This window comes from Lactuca sativa, chromosome 5 (genome assembly GCF_002870075.4).
Source record: "Lactuca sativa cultivar Salinas chromosome 5, Lsat_Salinas_v11, whole genome shotgun sequence".
NCBI classification, from domain to species: domain Eukaryota; kingdom Viridiplantae; phylum Streptophyta; class Magnoliopsida; order Asterales; family Asteraceae; genus Lactuca; species Lactuca sativa.
The window spans coordinates 157,324,213-157,347,094 of record NC_056627.2 but is presented as its reverse complement, the minus strand read 5'-3'; the positions used below and the strand labels follow the sequence as shown (position 1 = coordinate 157,347,094).

The window sequence follows — 22,882 nt, the reverse complement described above, 5'->3', positions numbered from 1 at the left end:
ATCAAAGTATAATAGCAATATCACTAAAATACATAAAATCACTCATAAAACCGTGTTTCTGTATTTTATTCTACTACGGAAAATACACATCTATATTATATTATAGAAGTAAAAATTACTTTATATTCAAATGAGATTGCTATAATTTAATATATTATCGTAATACAAAAATAAGAATCACAAACTAAAAAAAAAAAAAATCGATAATATTTACTATTTTTTACATTTAATCTTTAAAGTTACTGATTTGATACCTAACTCCTAACCTAAATAATAATATATATCAATAAATATGTTCTTATTTGGACCGGTTTTTTCAAACACATAAACCAGTAAATAGAAAATTTTGGCAATATCATATGCCTAACAGTCAACTCACAAAAACGCTTTCTTGACTTTTTTTCCGGCGAAAACCTCTCCATTAGCCGCCGCTGTAATCGGAGTAGAAGAACCAAAACCACCCTAACAATGCCTTGCACAAACTACACAATCGAAATCCGCAATTTCTGAACTGAATTTATCAAAAAGATATGTATGTTGGTGGCGGAGGAAGCGATAACAATGAAGCCCTAAATCAACTGAGCCAGATGATGATGATGAATGCTCCGACGCCCCCACCGGTGATGGCGGAGGAGTTTCCGAGAAGGGACGAGAGGGTACCGATGTGGAGCCAACAGGAGACGAGGGACTTGATTGCGATTCGTGGGGAGTTGGAAAGGGATTTCACCATGGCGAAACGAAACAAGAGTCTCTGGGAGGTTGTTGCTGCGAAGATGAAGGAGATTGGGTATAGAAGGACTCCTGATCAGTGTAAATGCAAGTGGAAAAACCTCGTTAATCGGTATAAGGTATAATAAGCTTTTTACTCGATTTCCCTGATACAAATCTCTCAAATTACTTGTTATTGGAAGTGATCTTAAGAACCCTAATTTGGGATATCTTTTAGATTTTCCCGATTTCAAATTCTGTGGTCTAAATTTCAAATCTTGAATCAGGGAAAGGAGACATCGGATCGAGATAACAACCGATCATTCCCGTTCTTCGATGATCTGCATGCACTATTCACAGAAAGATCAAATAAAACCCCACAAACGCCTTTCGATCCGGAACCCACTTCGAGCCAATCGAGAAAAAGAGTTGCAGGAATCGGTGGTTCTTATCAATCCATGGAAGAAGAAATATCTGATGACGAAGATGAATATGAAGATGAGGAAAACAAGGTTACGAAAGTCACGATTCCTCCAAGAAAGAAACCCGAAAGGGAAAAGCGGGCCAGACCTCCGACTCCGACTCCGAGTCCAAAATCCATGGACCCAGTTCGTGAAATTCTCCATGATTTCTTCCAACAGCAGAAAGTTATTGACATGCAGTGGCGGGAGTTGATGGAGAAACATGCTTATGAAAGACAGGTGTTTGAGCAGGAATGGCGGCAGTCAATGGAGAGGCTTGAAGTTGAGAGGATGAAGATGGAGGAATTGTGGAGGGAGAAGGAAGAACAGAGAAGAACGAGAGAAGAGGGTCGGGCTGAGAGACGAGATGCGCTTTTGACTGCATTACTTAACAAACTTGTTCATGAGCATTGATCACTGAGCAAATGATCGGGAAAATTAATGATCTTTAAAGGTTTATGCTTTTTTTTATAGTAATCTATGGTACATATAAGTAGCTTAGCTTCGATCGAATTCAGCATGTTACTCAATGAACATAGAGGAAAACTTAAGATTAGATGGTTACTCATAATGTTGGTATACCCAGGTTTTTTTTAGCTATTTAACATCTATACAATATCAGAGCTTATTTGTCCAGTTTTTTCCCCAGTTAAGTAAAAAAAAACTGACTTAGCATAGTATGATACTAAGGTGGTGTTTGTTTTTTAAGAAGGTAACATGTCTTTAGTCTTTTTTTATGTTTGCGGAATAAGATACATACCAAAAGTTTTTTTTTTTTTAGTGTTCATAAAAAATGTTTGTTTTTTAAAGTCTTCATAATGTTTGCGGAATAAGATACATACCAGAATATGGGTGTGGGTGTGGGTGTGGGTGTGGGTGGTGGTGGCGGCGGCGTCGGAGGTAAGGATGTCAAGTGTCAACGGGACCAACCTCCCCCGCCCCGAATCCTCCATTATCCCAGCCCCCGATCCCGCCCCCGTTTCCCCATTTCATGGGTTTAAAAATGACTTTTTATGCTAAAATAATGTTATAGTTTTCCATAATTTTAAAAACTTAAAATCTAATGTTTTAGTATCTCAAAAATTACAAAAAACAACATTACAGATATAAAATACAACACTATCTAAAATGTATGATTACAATTGAAAACAAAGATCAATTTAATAGAAAACAAATTAAATTTGGATCATAAAAATCCATGAAGAAGCCAACACCATTTCAACGTGTTTTTGCACCATTTTACTCGGAACCAATACCATTTTCATCCTTTACCAGCACCATTTTCATCGTGTAGCATCATTATTAGTATAACAAACTAATTTAACGGTGAAGGAGTTATTTAATCACTAAATGATTTCAAATATCATACAAATAAGATAAAAATATTAAGGGGGTGTTTGGATTAGCTTATTGATTATTAGCTTATTTATAGTGGGAATAAGCAATAAGCAATGAAGGAGATGCTTATTAAAATTAGCTTATTTATTTAGTGTATTCCTAACACAATAAGCTGATTTTTAAGGATTTTATCCAAACACTTAAACTTAGCTTATTGTGGTCGGAATAAACAATAATTAATAAGCACCCTCTTTTTTTTTCCTATCCAAACACCCCCAAAGAACATGCTTCTTTTACCATGATCCTAAATTCAATGTACTCATATACAACTACTATTTGCGGGATGCTTATAATGTGTTACAAGAGGTGGCATGGGCCAAAATGACAGATTGTTGCATCTTCCATGGCTAATCTTTGTTTCAACAAGAGCGTGTCAATATCAATATATGATTGATGGAGTAAAAGCATAATCAGCAACAGAACAGACTCAAAAATCATCACATTATCAATATACATTAGAAATTCAGAAGCCTAATCCTGATTATTAACCACACACACACACACACACACACACATATATATATATATATATATATATATATATATATATATATATATATATATATATATATATATATATATATATAAACTACAATTTCATATAAACAAGAAATCGAAAGTCTAAATCAATAATGTCATAAACAAAAACTAGAAATCAAAAGTTTTACGTGATTATTAACCACATATATAAACTAGAATTTTATATAAACGGGAATCTAGATTACCGGAGGTGGAGATGAAATCAGCTATTCCTCGTCAATAGACGAAAACGGAAGGTGGATGATGGCAGGCGGAAGGCAGCAGGGGGCAGAGGGTGAATACAAAGCTCAAGAATCAACGATTGATTAGTCGTGGTATTTTGATATTCTCGTCATTCGATTGCTACTGTGGAGAGTGAAGACGAAGGCTGACGAAAGTCGCAAGTCGGAAGTTGTCGTTGGCAAAGTGAAGAAGGTTAGAAGCGTGAAGCCATGAATGGGTTTTGTTTCTCTATCTCTTCTATGATATAGGTGTCCCTAAAGGAAGTGTTCACTCCCAACCCCGACCGTGAAAACAAAACGAGGTTTAATCCCCCCCACCCACCCAATAATTTTTTTAAAAATAGTCTCGTATGGAATTTAGGTCTCACGAGACTTTTTGGCATCCCTATATGAAATGCTTAAATGATCTTTTATTATTATTAAAATGAGTTTATTAGGATTTAGGAATTTTATGTTTAACCTTACGAGACAAATTACATCTAGAATCACCAAGGTAAGGTGTTGATCAAAACTAAATTCATGATATGATGATCATGTTAATTATTAATATGCACGAGATATTTTTACAATGATTAATCTACGATTCTATACTAAAAATATTTTACTAAAATCATCTACACTGTAACGTCCCAATTTTCAAGACTAAAAATTTCTTTTATAAAACATTACTTAAAACACATTTATCAATCTATAACATAATCAGAGTATTAATTCCAAAACATATTTTCATTATCAGAGTAAAACATTCTCAGGCTGTCTAATCTATGGTGTGTGCCATGCGATCACCCGAGCTCTTCCCTCCACTACCGGAAGTACCTGAAACCAAAACTGAAAACCGTAAACACGAAGCTTAGTGAGTTCCCCAACCTACCACATACCAAACACATAATCGCAAACCACAAGTACTGGGCCACGCCCTCTACCTCGGGCCTCGCCCGCTACAACAGGCCCTGCCTGGCTTCGAGCCTCGCTCGGATATAGATCTGTTTCACTTAGGCCTCGCCCGCTAACGTATACTAAAACATAAACATATCACAACACATAAGCTAAACAATACTACTGAATCATGTTCTAAGGCCTCGCCTATCTTGGACCTCTTCCCTGTCCTGCTACTGTTGAGTCATGGAACCCCGTCCACACTCCTATTGATAGTGAGATACGGGCCCGACCCACACTCACTCTTTTCCTAACATGGGCCTCGCCCCTGCTCTGCTACTAATGAGATATGGAACCCCGTCCACACTCTGCTGTTGGTGAGATACAGGACCTCGCCCGTACTCACCTCCCTACCAGGCTCATACAAGTATCACACAGACAACAAGTATACTCTATCATGCAAACCATTCCTAGGCACCCGCCCGCTATCAATGTACCTTGGTCCCAAATATCATACTAGCATACAGTGCCTAGGGCTAACCCCCGGGTCTTCCTACTCGTAACTACATGGGCCGGCATTGTGGCCTTAGACCCATCCACACAAAGGGAAACTCACCTGGTACTGCTGAACTTGATGGTAATCCCTCTGGCCACTGTCTGACAACTCTCTCTGAACTGCTGCTCCACTAGCTCCTCAAGCTACCAATATCAATATAACACTTAGTCTAACTGTCCTCCGAAAGTCAACTAAGTCCACTCTGGTCAAAGTCAAAGTCCTGGTCAAAGTCAACCTTCCAAGTCAACCCTACTCGCCGAGTCTGCCTACCGACTTGCTGAGTTCATATGCTTAGAATCCTTTCATTCGCGACTCGACTCGCCGAGTCAGCCCCTGACTCGCCGAGGATTTCCGAGTCCTGTCCTGTCCAACTCACTGAGTCCCCACTCAACTCACTGATCCGAGTCTTAACTCGAAGGGTTTGGGGTTTCGCGACTTGACTCGCTGAGTCCAAGAACAGACTCGCCGATTCCAAGGCAATCTTCAACAGACTCGCCGAGTTATTCATCCAACTCGTTGAGTTCATCTCCATCTTCATACTACTCGTCGAGTCCACTCGAAGGACTCGCCGAGTCTATTCAGTCCTTCATATATTCAGAGGCTTTTGAGTCATACATGGACTCCAAACTGTAGATCCACTCTTCTAAAGCCTATTCCTCATGTAAAGTGGCAAACTTTACGTGTAGCTAAGGAGATCTAGGCTCAAAGCACTATAAACTAGGGTTTAAGACATAGAGACTTTACAATCAACCCATAGACTGATGCTTTATGATTCTCTAGGCCAAGATACACTTAGATCTGAAGTAGCAACTTCAGATCTGGGCTTCTAACTCAAAATGGTTCTTACACTTGCCCTAAAAGCCCCAAATCTCATGTTAAAGGTTGATCTATATGCAAAGGAGTGAAGGTAGCGACTCATTACCTTCAAATGCTCTGGAAAATCCCACAAACTCTGGATCTACTTCCAATCCTTGAATCCCCAATGGTTCCCTTCTTCCTTCTTCCTTCAAATCACCCAAAATGGCAAGAAAGCTTGAATGTGCAACAATGGAGGTTTAGGGTTTCGTATTATGGATAAGAGAGGCTATAAGGAACCCTAAGGGAGAGAATGAGATGCTTAAATAGTGCACAAAGTCCCAGATTTAGGGTTTCCCTCTTCAGATCGGACTCGCCGAGTCCTCTTTGCCGACTCGCCGAGTCGGTTACTTAATCGATCCCCCGGATCCCGCTCCAACTCGTCGAGTTCCTCCCTGGACTCAACGAGTTGACCCTTTGACTTAGGGTTTTCTTTCCTTTCTTTGCCTTTCTAATTTTGAGTGTTACAACTCTCCCTCACTTAAACTAAACTTCGTCCTCGAAGTTCGCTATGGCCAACTGACCTATGATCTGCCTCCAACACTCTATCTGGGAAACCTATCACCCGTTGGCTACCTCTGCTGGCCTTTCGCCTGACCATTCTGACTATCATTAACCTTGCGGATAATATTCTCGGGTCCACCCTCACCCTGACCATCCTGTGAACACAACTTACTCAACTGACAATCCTTCTGGTACTCCCCGAGTACCTACGCTGAACCTCTCGAGGTTTACTTCTCCTTTCCTCGTGCATTCTCTGGCCTTCCCAAGGCAACTTACCATAGCTAAAAACTTCCTCTATTTCTTGTGAAGAACATACTCTTCACGGTATCCTTTGCTCCATCCACTCCCAGTGCTAGTTCTACTGTCGGTATACACCGAATACTTCTTACTTCCATAACTTAGTGCTAAGCACCCGTCCCAACGGATGGATCAGATAATCCTTCAAGTAATAGGTTCACCCCTGCAACGGTTAAGACTCATACGAGAGCTGCGCAACGAGGTCAAACCCTCTCCTCTGAGATTATCCAACCCTGTTGTAAGAGGCGTAGCACCCTCGGTCAACTTGCTACCTCTTACCATACTTTCTTTATCGCTACTACCACTTACTGGAAATTCTATTACCCTCATCTGCCTACTGGATGCACTGAGACCACCCTGGTCCCACTAACCTGCCAATATTTGGGTTGACCGGACCCCCACCGGTTACTACACCCCAACGCAATCTCCTAGTCACTCCCAACGACTTCTGAATATACTTCGACTATCTATAATTGTTCTATCTATTCTGCCACCCTGGCACTACAAGTCCTAGGATCCTCGATCCCCTATCTTGACACTACGGTTCCTACCAGGTCTCACCTGCGCTGCTATAAACTCACGTGCCTCGCCCATGGGTCTCACCCGTCTATAACCTCAAGTGGTCTATTCCTCTAGTCTCACTTGCCTAACGACTCTCGCACGGGCCTCGCCCACGGGTCTCACCCAACCATATTACTGAGCAACCTTGCTCCTAGGTCTCACCTATACTGCTCCCACCATACGGGCCTCGCCCATGGGTCTCACCCAGCTACATCCTGGAGCGACCTCTCCCAAGGTCTCACCTCTCTAAGTCTATGCAAGCTAGCTCCATACTACTCTCATCAACTACCCATTCCTGATCTCTACCTTGATCACTAGGAGGTAAGGGTCTCGCCCAAACTCCACTAACTGGAAGATACGGGCCTCCACCCGATCTCTGCTACTAAGCTGCTAGGGAAAGCTATGGCTTACCTGTAGTCTTACAACGCCTTCCTTGCTAACTGGCCGTTAGTGAATGCTACGGCTATCCCTGTAGTCTTACAACACTTTCCATACTACTGGCTGCTAGTGAATGCTACGGCTATCCCCGTAGTCTTACAACACTTTCCATACTACTGGCTGTTGCTGGAAAATGTTGCGGTTCTCCTGCCGCTCTACCATGCTCTACTTGTTGTCTCTGCCACTGACTACTAACACGGAAGCATCTCTTGCTAACCGTTCTCAAGATTCTCATTCCGACTCACTAGAGTTTTATAGGCGGTCCTCCAACCTGGATTCTCAACTAGCTGCCAACCATCTCGATTACATGAACTAACTGTTGGGAAGTTCCTTAAACTCCCAATCCTGAACTCCTCAATCCATCAATCGCTGTACTATTTTCTTTTCTTCTCGGTGGTCGCGTACTCATTCTGGATTTGCGTGCTCTTACCCTTGTATACTCGGAGGGTTCTCCCCCACTTTGATCCTGCTTATACCTCACTGCTCAAAGCTTTGGCAAGAATTTCCAATCCTTACTACCATTTCATAATCAATCTGCTGTAAAGCCCAAACTTATCATAGCTATGGGATATAACCAATCTATCCCTCAACAGCACCTTCCGGAAACTAGCGGGACACCTCCGAGCCCCACATAGACATGCTACAGTTACTGCACCATAAGTAACCTGCTATAGGAAGGAACATCCTTCAACTATCATTCTCAAGTCCTCGGTATGCAGATGACATATATCTTACTCACAAGCAGGCCACCCTATTCTAAAATACTCGTACCAATAACGATGCAGAACCATAACAATATAATCATGAATAAAAATCAACAAGGAAATAAAAGATACACACCTGCAACGTCCGGTGTTGCTCGTGTCTCCATGGTAGACATCTGAAAAGCCCTGCCCCCTACCGCAGGCGCCTCTGCTCGGCCCTGACGGCCGTCCGTGACCCTCAATGTCGCAGGGGCAGGTGCTACCACCCGTCCTGCTGAAAGTAAACTCGGACACTGGGCCTTCTTGTGGCCCCGCTGACTGCAGTGAAAACATATCAGGTCGGATCCCTGAGTGGTGGTCGCAATACAATCTCGGCTAAAATGACCAGTCCGACCGCACTTGAAGCAGCCAGACTCACCACCACTCCCACTCTTGCACGCACCCCCGTGCGTCCTGCCACACTTCCTGCATCGACTGCGGTCCTGATAATCCCTTGATCTCGAATCCGACCCCTTGGGCCTTTTGCCCGATCCTGTGGCTGTCTGAACCTCATCCGACTTCCTCTTCCGGATCTGCTCCAAATCGATCTCCCTCTCCCTGGCCCATGAGATCATGTCCTCCAGCGTCTTGCAGCCGGACCTGCTCACAAACTCCCTATTGTCACTCCTCAGCATCTCGTGGTATCGGGCCTTCTTCATCTCCTCATCTGCGACATATTGTGGTACAAGAAGAGCCCTCTCCCTGAACTTGGCGGTGATTTCCGCCACAGTCTCAGTGGTATGTGTGAAATCTTGAAACTCCCGTGCCAATTGCTGCACCTCAATAGTCGGTGAGAACTCATCCCTGAACCTGGCTGAAAAATCACTCCATGTCATCGCGTCCAACGTGGCATCATCCCTCAAAGCATGACCAATCTCTTCCCACCAATCCCTCGCTCTGTCCTTCAGAAGACAGGAGGCGAGTCTGACCTTGTCCCCCTCGGGACACCGTCTCGTACGAAATGCATTGGCGACATCGGCCAACCACCTGCTGCTAGCAATGGGGTCCCTATCCCCATGATAATTTGGCGCTCCGCAAGCTCTAAACTCTCGTAATGTCAAAGTACGAGATCCCATTAAAGCCATCATCTCTGTACGGAAGGCTCCCAGCCACTCATCCAAAATCTCCAGTATACCCTCCTTGATCGTGCCAAATATCACAGGAGTCTGGTCTAGTATGTTGCGCGTAACCTCTGTTGATATAAACTCTCTCATACGCTCCTCGAGCTGCTCGGTCCCTGATCCCGAGCCTGATCCCTCTCCGGCGCCTGATCCGCCTACTGGTCTCTTGCCCAATGCCACCATGCTGACAAACATAACACATAACAAGTATACTCTATCATGCAAACCATTCCTAGGCTCCCGCCCGCTATCAATGTACCTTGGTCCCAAATATCATACTAGCATACAGTGCCTAGGGCTAACCCCCGGGTATTCCTACTCGTAACTACATGGGTCGGCATTGTGGCCTTAGACCCATCCACACAAATGGAAACTCACCTGGCACTGCTGAACTTGCTGGTAATCCCTCTGGCCGCTGTCTGACAACTCTCTCTGAATTGCTGCTCCACTAGCTCTCCGAGCTACCAATATCAATATAACACTTAGTCTAACTGTCCTCCGAAAGTCAACTAAGTCCACTCTGGTCAAAGTCAACCTTCCAGGTCAACCCTAGTCGCCGAGTCTGCCTACCGACTCGCCGAGTTCATATGCTTAGAATCCTTTCATTCGCGACTCGACTCGCCGAGTCAGCCCGTGACTCGCCGAGTCTACCGATTTCCGAGTCTTAACTCACTGAGCCCCCACTCAACTCACTAATCCGAGTCTTAACTCGAAGGGTTTGGGGTTTCGCGACTTGACTCGCCGAGTCCAAGAACAAACTCGCTGATTCCAAGGCAATATTCAACAGACTCGTCGAGTTGTTCATCCAACTCGTCGAGTTCATCTCCATTTTCATACTACTCGCCGAGTCCACTCGAAGGACTCACCGAGTCTATTCAGTCCTTCATATATTCAGAGGCTTTTGAGTCATGCATGGACTCCAAACTGTATATCCACTCTTCTAAAGTCTATTCCTCACGTAAAGTGGCAAACTTTACGTGTAGCTAAGGAGATCTAGGCTCAAAGCACTATAAACTAGGGTTTAAGACAAAGTGACTTTACAATCAACCCATAGACTGATGCTTTATGATTCTCTAGGCCAAGATACACTTAGATCTGAAGTAGCAACTTCAGATATGGGCTTCTAACTCGAAATGGTTCTTACACTTGCCCTAAAAGCCCCAAATCTCATGTTAAAGGTTGATCTATATGCAAAGGAGTGAAGGTAGCGACTCATTACCTTCAAATGCTCTGGAAAATCCCACAAACTCTGGATCTATTGCCAATCCTTAAATCCCCAATGGTTCCCTTCTTCCTTCTTCCTTCAAATCACCCAAAATGGCAAGAAAACTTGAATGTGCAACAATTGAGGCTTAGGGTTTCGTATTCTGGATAAGAGAGGCTATAAGGAACCCAAAGGGAGAGAATGAGATGCTTAAATAGTGCACAAAGTCCCAGATTTAGGGTTTCCTTCTTCATACCGGACTCGCCGAGTCCTCTTTGCTGACTCGTCGAGTCGATTACTTAATCGATCCCCCGGATCCCTCTCCGACTCGTCGAGTTCCTCCCTGGACTCGGCGAGTTGACCCTTTGACTTAGGGTTTTCTTTCCTTTCTTGGCCTTTCTGATTTGAGTGTTACATACACCTTCCTTCTTTGGACAACAATGCAATATGAAGCCAATTTCCAATCAATTTCGACCATGAACAGGGGAATGGGGACTAAACCTCCCCATCAATAAAAGGGAGGATTTTCTTGCTTTCCATGGTTGTCTTTGAATCTATTATTGAATTAGTGCCTCTAGAGGGAGCCAACGAAGATGTTAGGAACTTCTTGCAGCATTTGTTCCCCGTTAATATCTTTTGGGAATCTTGAAGCTGCATCAAAGAAAGCAAGAAAATTCACAATGCTCACTAACATAAACTTATACCTCCAATATCCTAACATGGTGATGAATGAATGAAGTTATAGTCTTCTCTTCAAGTCGACATTTATAACACATGGGAATCTTGAAGTTCTCGGTTAATATCCTTTGGGAATCTTTAATATGACAAAATGTTTAGATGTGTCATTATAAAGATAGATAAGCTCAAGACAATAGTTAATTCATCTTTGGTAGTCACTATAATGTTTTTTGTATTATATTTTGTATATTGTTATCATTATTTAGCAACTTTCTTTAGATATTTTCTCAGATACATTTTGTCCAGCACAACATAGGACAAAAAGATAAAATGATTACTTTTGTCTGTCAATACAACCATTTAGAGGCATAATCAAACAAGATGCTTTTAGTTAGAGGCATATTTAATTAGAGCTTCTAACTCAATCATATATGACCCAGTCAGTAACTATCAAACAACCCCTAACTCTTTATTTATTTGTCCTTTGTCTTTTTCTTCATAATACTTTGAAATTGATGAGTATTGTGAAATTTATTTTTTGGAATTTAAAGATAAAATGTTTATTTAGTCTCGTTCAAACATTTTATTCGGTCTAGAAAAAATTTGATATACTCGGATAAAGAGACCAATTTGCCTAATTTTCATAAATTTGTTCCAAAATTTAGGCAAAACTTAAATAAAAGGACACAAATAGCCATCATTTTCGCAAACCAACTTATGAAATAAGCCACACTCCTACAAAAAGGGTTGTAGTTGTCCACTCATTTAAACCCATACAAAACTAAAGATGATTCCATGACTTAAACTTATTTAAATGTCTAACACTTGTTTGTTATGTGTTAAATTATATATGTGCCCTTATGTGTATCCATGAAAATGAGTTTTATTAAAGAGTAAACAATAAAATATTTTAAAATATTTCTTCATTTTGCTTGTGTATTCATATAAGTTGGGAGAAAGACTAGTGTGTGTTCTACAGGTCCATGGCAAAAGAGAACCAAAGATAACAAAAGAGAACAAAAGATAACAAAAGATAATCAATGAGAATAAAAGAGAATAAACATAACCAAATAGAACCATAAAGAATAAAGAGAACCGAAGAGACCAAAGGCATGTGAGAAGAGACCAAGACATTAATGAAGGTTGGGGAAATATAAACATATTTTATTGCATCTTTATTTACATTGATTAAACGATTATAATATTTCAAGGCGTTTTAAAAAGTGTTAAATATTTAAAGAGAATTTTAGAGACTAAAGAGTTAGAGTTTTGAATGGAAACGATTTTCTCACATCTAAAAGTGTTACAATGATTTTTAGGATTTTTCATTAGTAAAAGGAATGTGCCATATCCTCTGCCTTTGAATATGTGAAATCCTAATTTTATTCATTAGACATTCCCGATGCCTAACCTATATTTTGACATGTATTTAGGTGAAGATGGTGAATGAATATAAGAAGATATTGGATATTTAAGAAGGTGTAACACCCAAAATCAGGAAGGCCAAGAAAGGAAAGAAAACCCTAAGTCAAAGGGTCAACTCGTCGAGTCCATGGAGGAACTCGACGAGTCGGAGCGGGATATGGGGGATCGATTAAGCAACCGACTCGGCAATTCGGCTAAGGGGACTCGGCGTGTCTGGTCTGAACAAGGAAGACCCTAATCCCGGGAGTTGTATCCTATATAGAGGGTGTTATGTCCCTTTCTCAGCCTCCATATCATCCTAGAGAGCCTGTAAACCCTAGATTTCATGTGAACTTCCATCATTTGAGAGAAATAACTTTAGAGGAGGGAACCTTTGAAAGGAACTTGAAGATCAAGAGGGTTGCTTCAAAGGAGAGGTGTAGATTCGAGATCTACTTCGGTTTGTGTTCATCTTAGAGGTAATAAGCTGCAATCTTCCCTCCTTTGCATCTAGATCTATTTTTGTTATGAGATTTGGGGGTTTTATGGTTGTTTGAGACCCAATTCGGGTTTGGGGCTTAGATATGTGGGTGCCACTTCAGATCTAGTGTTGGGATGGTCCAATATGTCGTAAAGCATCAGATATTGAGTAGTTGGTGAAGCCCTTTTGTCCTAAAACCTAGCCCTACAGTGTTTTGAGCCTAGATCTCTTTAGTTATACGCAAAGTTTGCAACTTTACATAAGGATTGAGCTTAGGAAGTATGGATCTATGATTTGGAGCCCCTACATGGCTCGAAAAGCCACTGTATGGATTAAGAACTGGAGCGACTCGGCGAGTCACATGGGTGGACTCGGCGAGTTGGATGAAGTTGGGCAGGAACTTGGCGAGTTGGAAGAACAACTCAGAGAGTCTGTTGAAGATTGCCTTGGACTTGGCTTGTCTGTTCTTGGACTCGGCGAGTCAAGTCGCGAAACCCCAAACCCTTCGAGTTGAGACTCGGATCAGTGAGTTGAGTGGGGACTCAACGAGTTGGATAGGTCAGGACTCGGAAATCGGTAGACTCGGCGAGTCAGGGGCTGACTCGGCGAGTCGAGTCGCGAATGGAAGGACTCTGAGCGTGTGAACTCGGCGAGTCAGTAGGCAGACTCGGCGAGTAGGGTTGACCTTGGCCAAGACTTTGACTTTGACCAGAGTTGACTTACTTGACTTTCAGAGGACAGTTAGACTATGTTTTGCATTGGTATTGATAGCTCGGGGAGCTAGCGGAGCCGCAGTTCAGAAGAGTCGTCGTGCAGCAGCAGAGGGGTTTCAGCAAGTTCAGCAAATGCGGGTGAGTTTCCCTTTGTGTGAATGGGTCTAAGGCCACAATATCGACCCATGTAGTTATGAGTAGAAGACCCGGGGGTTAGCCCTAGGCACAGTATGCTAGTATGATATTCAGGAAGAGGTCCAATGATAGCGGGCGGGTGCCCAAGGAATGGTTTATGTGATAGTTTATACTTGTTGTCTGTGTGATACTTGTATGTGCCTGGTAGGGAGGTGAGTGTGGGCGAGGTCCCGTATCTCACCAATAGCAGAGTGTGGATGGAGTTCCACATATCATTAGCAACAGATCAAGGGCGAGGCCCAAGTTAAGGAAAGAGTGAGTGAGGGTTGGGCCCGTATCTCACTATCAGTAGGAGCATGGACGGGGTTCCATGACTCATCAGTAGCAGGACAAGGGCGAGGCCCAGGATAGGCGATACCTTAGGACATGATCCATTAGTATATGTTTAGCTTATGTGTTGTGATATGTTTATGTGCTATTATATGTTAGCGGGTGAGGCCTAAGTGAAACAGATCTGTATCCGAGCGGGGCTCGAAGCCAGGCGAGGCCTGGAGCGGCGGGGCCGTTGTAGCGGGCGAGGCCCAGAATAGCGGGCGTGGCCCAGTATGTGCAGTATGTGGTTATGCATGGTATGTGGTAGGTTGGGGAACTCACTAAGCTTCGTGCTTACGGTTTTCAGTTTTGGTTTCAGGTACTTCTGGTAGCGGAGGGAAGAGCTCGGGGTGATCGCATGGCACACACCATAGATTAGACAGCCTGGGAATGTTTTACTCTGATAATGAACATACGTTTTGTAAATTAATACTCTGATTATGCTTTGGATTGATGATTATGCTTTAAGTAATGTTTTATTAAAAGAAATTTTCAGTCTTAAATTTTGGGACGTTACAAGTTGGTATCAGAGCCTTGGTTTGAGGGATTCGGACGTGCTCTCGGGTGTGTTGAACTCAAACTAAGGAATTGGTATGGAAGTTTTCAAAATGAAAATACAGTTTTGTAAAAAGAGTTTGAGAAAGAAAATAGATTTAGAAAAGCAAAAAGAATTTAGAAAGAAAATAATTTTGAAAAGAGAAAAGGGGTGTGGTGCATGCAATCCGCCGATCTCAAGTAAGTACCCCAAAATACCCATACAAGTTTATGATTTGATTATCAGTTAGTAGAACAACATGCTATATTAGGACTAACGATCTAGGGAGGATGCCTTATGTGCCTGTTATATGTACTTTGAGCTGCATAATAGTGCTGATTAGACAGTAGTAGGATAGCCTGTTTAGGTTATGCCTGAGTTTATGAGTTTGTGTTGCATGCTAGTACAGATTCTTGATATGATATTATGATTGCTTGGGTATGTTATGGTTGTTGGGTTTTGAGCATTCTAACACTCCTATGGTGTACATGCAACCCTATAAACCTTGGATCTATGTTTTCTCTATTATAAATGCAAATATTAACTATTCAAAGGTTTCATCCTAACTAGCATATTATGAAGCACCTATACTACAAAGTTCTAGTTAGATGACATACCTTTTGATGTAGCTTGATGTCTTCAAGCTTTAAGAGCTTAGCCCCAATAGTGTGGAAGCCTCAAATGGAATCACAAATCACCAAAACACCTTGGAAGAACTTGAGAGAATATGTATGCACATTAAAATTGGCCCACTCTTATTTTCACACACTTGTATCAATTTTGTGAGCCAAGGACCCTTTTATATATTATGGGGATTTAGGGTTACATCCATGTAAACCCTAATACCCATGACCTTTCATTTACATAGGATCCATGGGTTAAAAGCTCCATGGACTATCCATAAAAGCTTAGCCCAACCTAAATGAACTTGGCCCATTTCATATATATAAGAGTCCATATTTAATTAGTTACTTTTGATCACTTAATTAATTCTAAATTAATTCTTGATCAATACTAATTAAATAATATGATTCCATATTAATATATTAGACCTTATAATATATTAATATTAATCATAAATATATTATTCTCAAAAGACTATCCATATAAATTGTGTCGGTGAAGTGCAACCCAAATGGACCATGTCGGGTCGGGTCGGGTACATACCAAATATAGTTATGGACTTAGACATTAATCCAACAGTCTCCCACTTGGATAAGTCTCAAGCTATTGTTGAGTATGACTTCAAAACCTAATTGGCAATCGTAGCTCTTAAAGTCGTTGCCGAACTCTGACGTTGTCAATGACTTGTCCATTAGATAAGGGATCATATATTCCTCCATTCTAGATATCATATGGAATGAGACATGGATTATAATCATTCTCTCTGTCCATTTGTTGTTTCCCGATTTTCGATTCATGATGACTGACTGATTTAACAAATCAAATCAATCCTGGCTTGGCCAAGCACTCACATGTGTCATCGCTAAATCATCGAGGGGCCCACAGATATCGCTTTTATCCCGAAGGTAAAAGGAATGGATAAACTTCGACTCATAAGGCTTGTTCTGCTACTTGTTGAATCATACACAAAGGCACGTTTTATAACATCGAGTTACCGAATGCGTTTTCGTGCAATCAATGTACAACCAACTCATAGTAACAACTTGTCACACCCCAAAACCAAGAACGGCGGAAACGTTCTGGGGCGGAGGACGTCATGTACAGTATCACAACAATGAAAAGTAGTAAACAAGCAACAACATCATCCATTGCATTAATAATATAATTATTATACAATTGTGTTCTGTCAAATTTTGATAAACACTAAAGCATAAATCAAAATGAAAGATGAGTCTTCAACGAGCTCCATCTTCCCTAATCCTTGCATCGGTACCTGTCTATGATGATCTGAGGATACAAGTAATTTTGAAAGCGAGTATCGGCTTTGAAGCTGGTGAGATCATATGTATTTTAGTGTCTTAATTTGTATGTAAGGATTTGTATGTATATGAACTGTAAGTATGGAAAATGTATATGAATTGTAAGTATTGAAAATGTATATGGACTGTAAGTATTGAAAATGTATATGAACTGTAAGTATTGAAAATGTATATGAACTGTAAATGTAAAAATGTTTGTAAAACAACTGTAAACGTTTGAAAAACCCTAGAAATCCCTATGATTCCTACTATTATATAAAGTGTGTCTTCTACCAAGACCTAACTGTTCTCAATGTAGTCTTCTACCAAGACTTAACTGTTCTAAATGTTCGTTTCATGTAAAAGTGTGTAATTTTCCCAAGTGTAACTATCATTAACAAAATATAGTTTTTACATTTATAGTTGAAGTGAAAAGATCACTTAATATATGTACAGGGAAAATTAATGTAGTACTAAAATGTAGCGCTATAAGAACTACTGCTGTACTAACTACCTTAAACCGGATTTATATTAAGGCATCATGTGATTAATTGTACCATACTATCGACTGGATAAACAACGACAAATGTAGGTCGTAAAAAGAAATGACGTTTGGCACCTGCAGACCTGCAGGTCCGGCTGTAGCTAGCAGCAAGGTGTAGGATAGTCAGTCCAGTATAGATCTATACGCAAACTCACGCTCTCCCTTCAAGAGACTCTGGCTACAACTCGGGCCATGACATTTAATTCATGCTCTGATTCATATCACAATAATTAACGTATTCATGTATATGTAATGTTAAGAACTGTTCTAGCTATAATGTACGTGCTCTCTACCTAGCAAGTATAGTAATGTACTGTAATGTACTAGCTGTAACGTACATGCTCTCTACCTAGAAAGTATAGTAATGTACTATAATGTACTAGCTGTAATGTGCGTGCTCTCTACCTAGCAAGTATAGTAATGTACTCGTTCTAGTATCGTTGTATATGTTCTCTTTCTAGTATAGTTGTATATGTTCTCCTAGTATAGTTGTATATGTACTCATAGTAATGTAATGTATATGTTCTCATAGTAATGTATGTTCTCTCTATCTAGCAAGTATTGACTCATGAATGAACTGACTCATTGTATGATATCGCATTCTAGTAATAGTTCTAGTATCTTCCTAAACTACCCATATGGTAGCTTACTAGTAATCTAACTGGTACGTATGGACATGGATGTATACTCTTGCTACCCAAGGGCATGGGATGAACTGGAAGGGCCTTTATGACTATATATGTACATATGTTATATAACTAATATTTAAACGACCTTCGGACGAGTACCCGATATCCCACCAGACCACATCTCAAGCGCGAAAAGGAAATAGGGTGGATAGCCTTCCTAAGTCTTTTAAACATTTCTTATATAACTATACATATAGAGGCATGCAATTTATAATATAAAAGCATAAATAAGTTTTGTAAAACCTTTGAACATAATTATTATCTGAAGAGAAGATCGACTTGATGTCAATCTATAAAACGGTTTGAAGGCATGGGTTTGATAAAACAGTTTAGTATAAAGAAACATTTGTTTGAAACAAAATTATAAATAAGTTTGAAATGAAACATACAGAGTAAAAGGTACAATGTAATAAGGAGTTTTAAACACATAAAGTGTTTATGAAAAACATTTGAAGGAAATTGTTTGGTAAAACGGCTAATGAGTAGCCAATCATTTGAATGTTGTTTATTAATCACAAATGATTGATATAATAACTAGCATGTTTCTACTTGTATCCCCCCCCCCCCCCAATAAAACATTTAAAAACAGTTAAAACATTGATTAAGGGGTATGAACTCACCTGTAGCAAGTGGATCGGAAGGAAGTGTCGGATAAGTGCTTGGTGTCAAGTGAAGACTTAGACACGTACAAAGATCCTAATAACATGTAAGGATATATGTATATTAACAATTAGTCTTTAAACAACTAATAAACAAAGTCAAGACACTCTAAAGCATGACAAACACTTTGTATAAGTGTTATAAGTGCTAAGGAGTGCATCTAAGTGTTGTAGGGAAAGGCTAGTATGATTGGGGTTCAAGGAACACTCTTAAAATGAGTTTACTCCCTAAGGATCAACACCCCTTGAGTTTACGGTCGTAAACTCTTGAGTTTACGGTCGTAAACTCCTAACCTTTTGACCATTTGGTGATTTGAAGTCTTCTAGGCTATTCCAAGCATTCCTACTTCATGAATTAGTCTTAGGAAGTGTTGTGTGGCATCAAAACACTCCTAAATGGAGTTTACGGTCTAAGGACCATTTCTCATGAGTTTACTACCTTAAACTCATGAGTTTACTACCTTAAACTCGTAAGTTTATGGTATTTGGGGTTTTCAAGTCCTTAGCTTAATCATGGCACTAGTCTAGGTTAGATTTAGCCATAAGGAACTACCATGGGACTTTTAATGGACATTTGCACACTTTTTGGGGTGTTTACGGTTTTGGGACATCCCTAGACCGTCAACACATAAAAGTGGGGGTTTTGGTGCTTTTTAAAGGCTTAAACACTATAAGGAAGGGTTTAAATGTGTCAAGGATGGTTTAAACATCAAACTAGGGCTTAGATAAGGACTTAGGCACACTTTGGTGCCCTTTATGGTGTTTACGGCCCAAGAACATTCTTGGACCGTGAACACCTCCAATCTTGTGTTCTTGACATTTTTTCTTGATGTTTAAATGTAGTACTAGCTCAACAATTCTCAAGGATGGAAGTACTTACTATAAGAAGGCTTGATTTGAGCTAAAAGGCCAAGAACACTTAGTGTGTGTTCTTGGTGTTTTGGAAAAACTAGTCAAAACACATAAATGAATGGATTAAAGGATGTAAAATCACTAGATTAAGTGATATACTAACTTGAAATGGTTAGAACACTTACAACTTTGAAGATTTGGAATAAAAACTTGGATGATACTTGAGAGGATATTTTGGAGTTTACTCTTTTTGACTTTTGGGGAGTAAACACAAATGACTAGTTTTTGGGGAGTAAACTCATACATAGGTATGAGTTCACAATTTTTGGGTGATTTTTCAACCCAAACATAAAAGTTTGGTCGAGTGTTTCTAATACGCAAAGTGTTTGCGGTTTTCAAAAATCAAAACCCGAGATGACACTTTCTTTCACCCGTTCGCTTAAAAATAATATTAAAATAATCAAACGAATTTTATATTTTTTAAAAATAAGAAATAATGACATTGACTTATGATACGAAGTGGTTGACTTTTAGGGTTTGACCGAATGGAAATTTCGGGTTGTCACACAACTCATATCTCTAGGTTTGAAGAATATAAGATATTATCGTCTCATGATCACTCGTGATAAAATCCATAAAGTGATTCAAATGAGCGTGGGTTGAATCCAATACTCAGAACTTATGAGCACTCATGAGTGTTGTAGCACAACTTTGTCCACCAACTTGGACCTCTACAAGCCAACCCATGACAATCTTGATTCATATCTACTTCCAACATATAACCGACTGTAGATGGTTTGAATAACCTAGTCATTCCGGAAGAATAACCTATTTATTATGGAAGTCAAAACATGCAAAGTGAAACACAAGAATAAATGAATCTAATATGGTATCAAAACCTATAAATATAAATAAAACACTTTCTATTTATCACCATACTGATTACTCATTATTCATTTTTTTGGTTTTATCAACTGTATACTTGAATTAAAACACTAGGTGTCCCATGCTCCAAGCATGTACACTATGTTTTTCTAAACAATAGTTTTGCCATACACCAAGTATGAACTCTATGTTTGTCTATGATCCTTTTCTTTGTGAACTTAGATCAAATGAACATAATTTCAATGATTCTCATTTCACACTCCCAATTCCTCACTGTAAATGCAAGAATTCCAAACTCATGCCATTTACTAAAATCTGTTAGATTCTAAACTTATATGCATTGATCCTCTTGTACTGATTATGCACAAAGTCACAAAGACTTGACAACAAACATTACAGAGCATTCCAAAAGAGATCAACTCCTTGGAAACATCCTTCTTGCATTAAGTTTCCTAATCTTACACAAATTTATTGAACAACTTCCACCTTCCCATATTCCCATTTTGACTATCACTTTTGAACAAGAGTTGCCTCTTTTTGGAATATGTCAATATGGTCCTTCCAAAAATTAACATTATACTTCCAACTGTCCTTGAGCAACCAATATTTGGTAAACCTCAGATTGTCCTCGACAATTGCTTAATCACCTTAGTCATATCCAATTCTAAACCTTTTCCCTCCTTTATACCCCAAGGCATTTGGAAAATTTAGAAAGGATAAATATTATAGCACATCTAATTGATCTTGTACCCAAAGCAAATGGGACACGATTCATGATGTCTCACATAAAGACATGATTCTAGACCAGTCTTTTGCTACAATATTTTTATTTGACATGTTCTAAAAAATTTGACTATAAAGAGGGATGTCGTAATCATAATCGAATTTTGAGAACGCAATATATAGAATTTCCTTAAGTTGAACCAATCCAACATGAAATTCATATATATATATATATATATATATATATATATATATATATATTCTTGACTAAAGGTGATTAAAATCTCAATATAAGCTCTTTAGAATGATTATAAACTCAATCTAAGCTTTGCATAATTGAAATGAAGTATAATTTCATCTCCCTTAATTATAGCAAAACAAATTTTTCAACCCCTGTAACCTCATGAATTGAAGCTTTTGTTTTCTATAATTAACATTGGTAACTTGAAATACTTACCATAATTATCATGCTCCCACCAACATGATGATTATTAGCATAACACTTATGCTCCCACTAGCTTTGCATGTTCCTAGAAATCAATTGGACTTCTAGAAATCAATACTTTATTGACTTTCTTACCAAAGTTCAGATTTCTGATACTAGATTGCCTTGATAAGACTTTATCAAAATCATACACCTCTCTTAGATAGCTCATAGGTGTGTCTAAACAATTATGAAGAGGGATGTCATAATCATAATGTTTAGACCTTTTGTCATTCCCATAATTGCTATCTACTCAAAACCTACTTAGTGAAAGAGTTTCCTTACCATCATTTTCATGAATCGAAGAGAAACCTTATGACACTTAGATTTTATGGTGTAAGTGTTCCTATCCATGTGAATTTGTCAAAACCATAATCACAAGACTAGGTTAGTGACAAATCCTAACTCATATGGATTGAACTTGTGCAATCTTAACTTCTTGCCACCTGGCAGCTCAAGGGTCTGCCATTGCTGCCACGTAGCTATGCAAACAATTGAGAACATGTAGAACTCAAATGTATAGCCAACTTAACTGGAATGGGCACAAAAATGTCAACACGATAGGTTATAAACCTCTAGTTGTGTGCTAGTGATGAAATACATGTTTTTATTCTTGATTACTTCTTGAAACCCTTTCAGGATCTTTTAGACTCCCACTGTCTCCTTGACTTATAAGACTTCCTTTCCAAATATTCAAGGGATAGTGTGGATTCTAATCAAGACAGACACTTAACACAATTGGCCTTAGTTGGTCTTTGTTTTATCCAAAACATCACAACTTACCAATTTCAAATGTACAAGAGTAGGATACTTTTACTCTTACATTTGACAAGTGTTATAAGCCTATCTTAAAGATATGTCACTCAAGTTACAATCTTGGAGTATGACTCTAAGAATTGTTTTGGAACGAAGTATGACTCGTCTTCTTTATTTAACCATTTCAACAATTCATGATTCCTATTCTTAGTCATCAGAATGCACTAAGATTTCCTTAGAGGACTAATTGTGATATGATTTATAAATCATTAAGATGATCACAAAACTTGATACTAAAGTACTCTCCCATCTTTTCAGATTTGAGAAACTTTTATCCTTCTGCCTAATTTGATTCTTCTCATTCGTTCTGCCATACATCGAAATTATTCCAATGTATCAGAATGACACTTAAACTTGTAAGTGTAACCATATTTACTAAACTTTAGTAAATAATGACGAATAGTCTTATAGATCTTTTGTGGTGGACTTGAGCAGTGCACAAGAATGTGGTCTCAGTCCCTTAGTCCATCACTTGACTCACATATAAATGTGAACAAGGAACTAGTC

General features: G+C 39.6%; 1 protein-coding gene across 1 annotated transcript; it reads left to right on the top strand.

Annotated features, from left to right (window-relative positions):
• The first annotated feature begins 293 nt into the window (after positions 1 to 293).
• LOC111903454 (trihelix transcription factor GT-3b) lies at positions 294 to 1,805 on the top strand. The gene is made up of 2 exons (XM_023899227.2): positions 294 to 848; positions 996 to 1,805. The coding sequence occupies exons 1-2, from the start codon at positions 531 to 533 to the stop codon at positions 1,581 to 1,583; spliced, it is 906 nt and encodes a 301-aa protein (XP_023754995.1). The 5' UTR covers positions 294 to 530; the 3' UTR covers positions 1,584 to 1,805.
• The last annotated feature ends 21,077 nt before the right edge of the window (positions 1,806 to 22,882 follow it).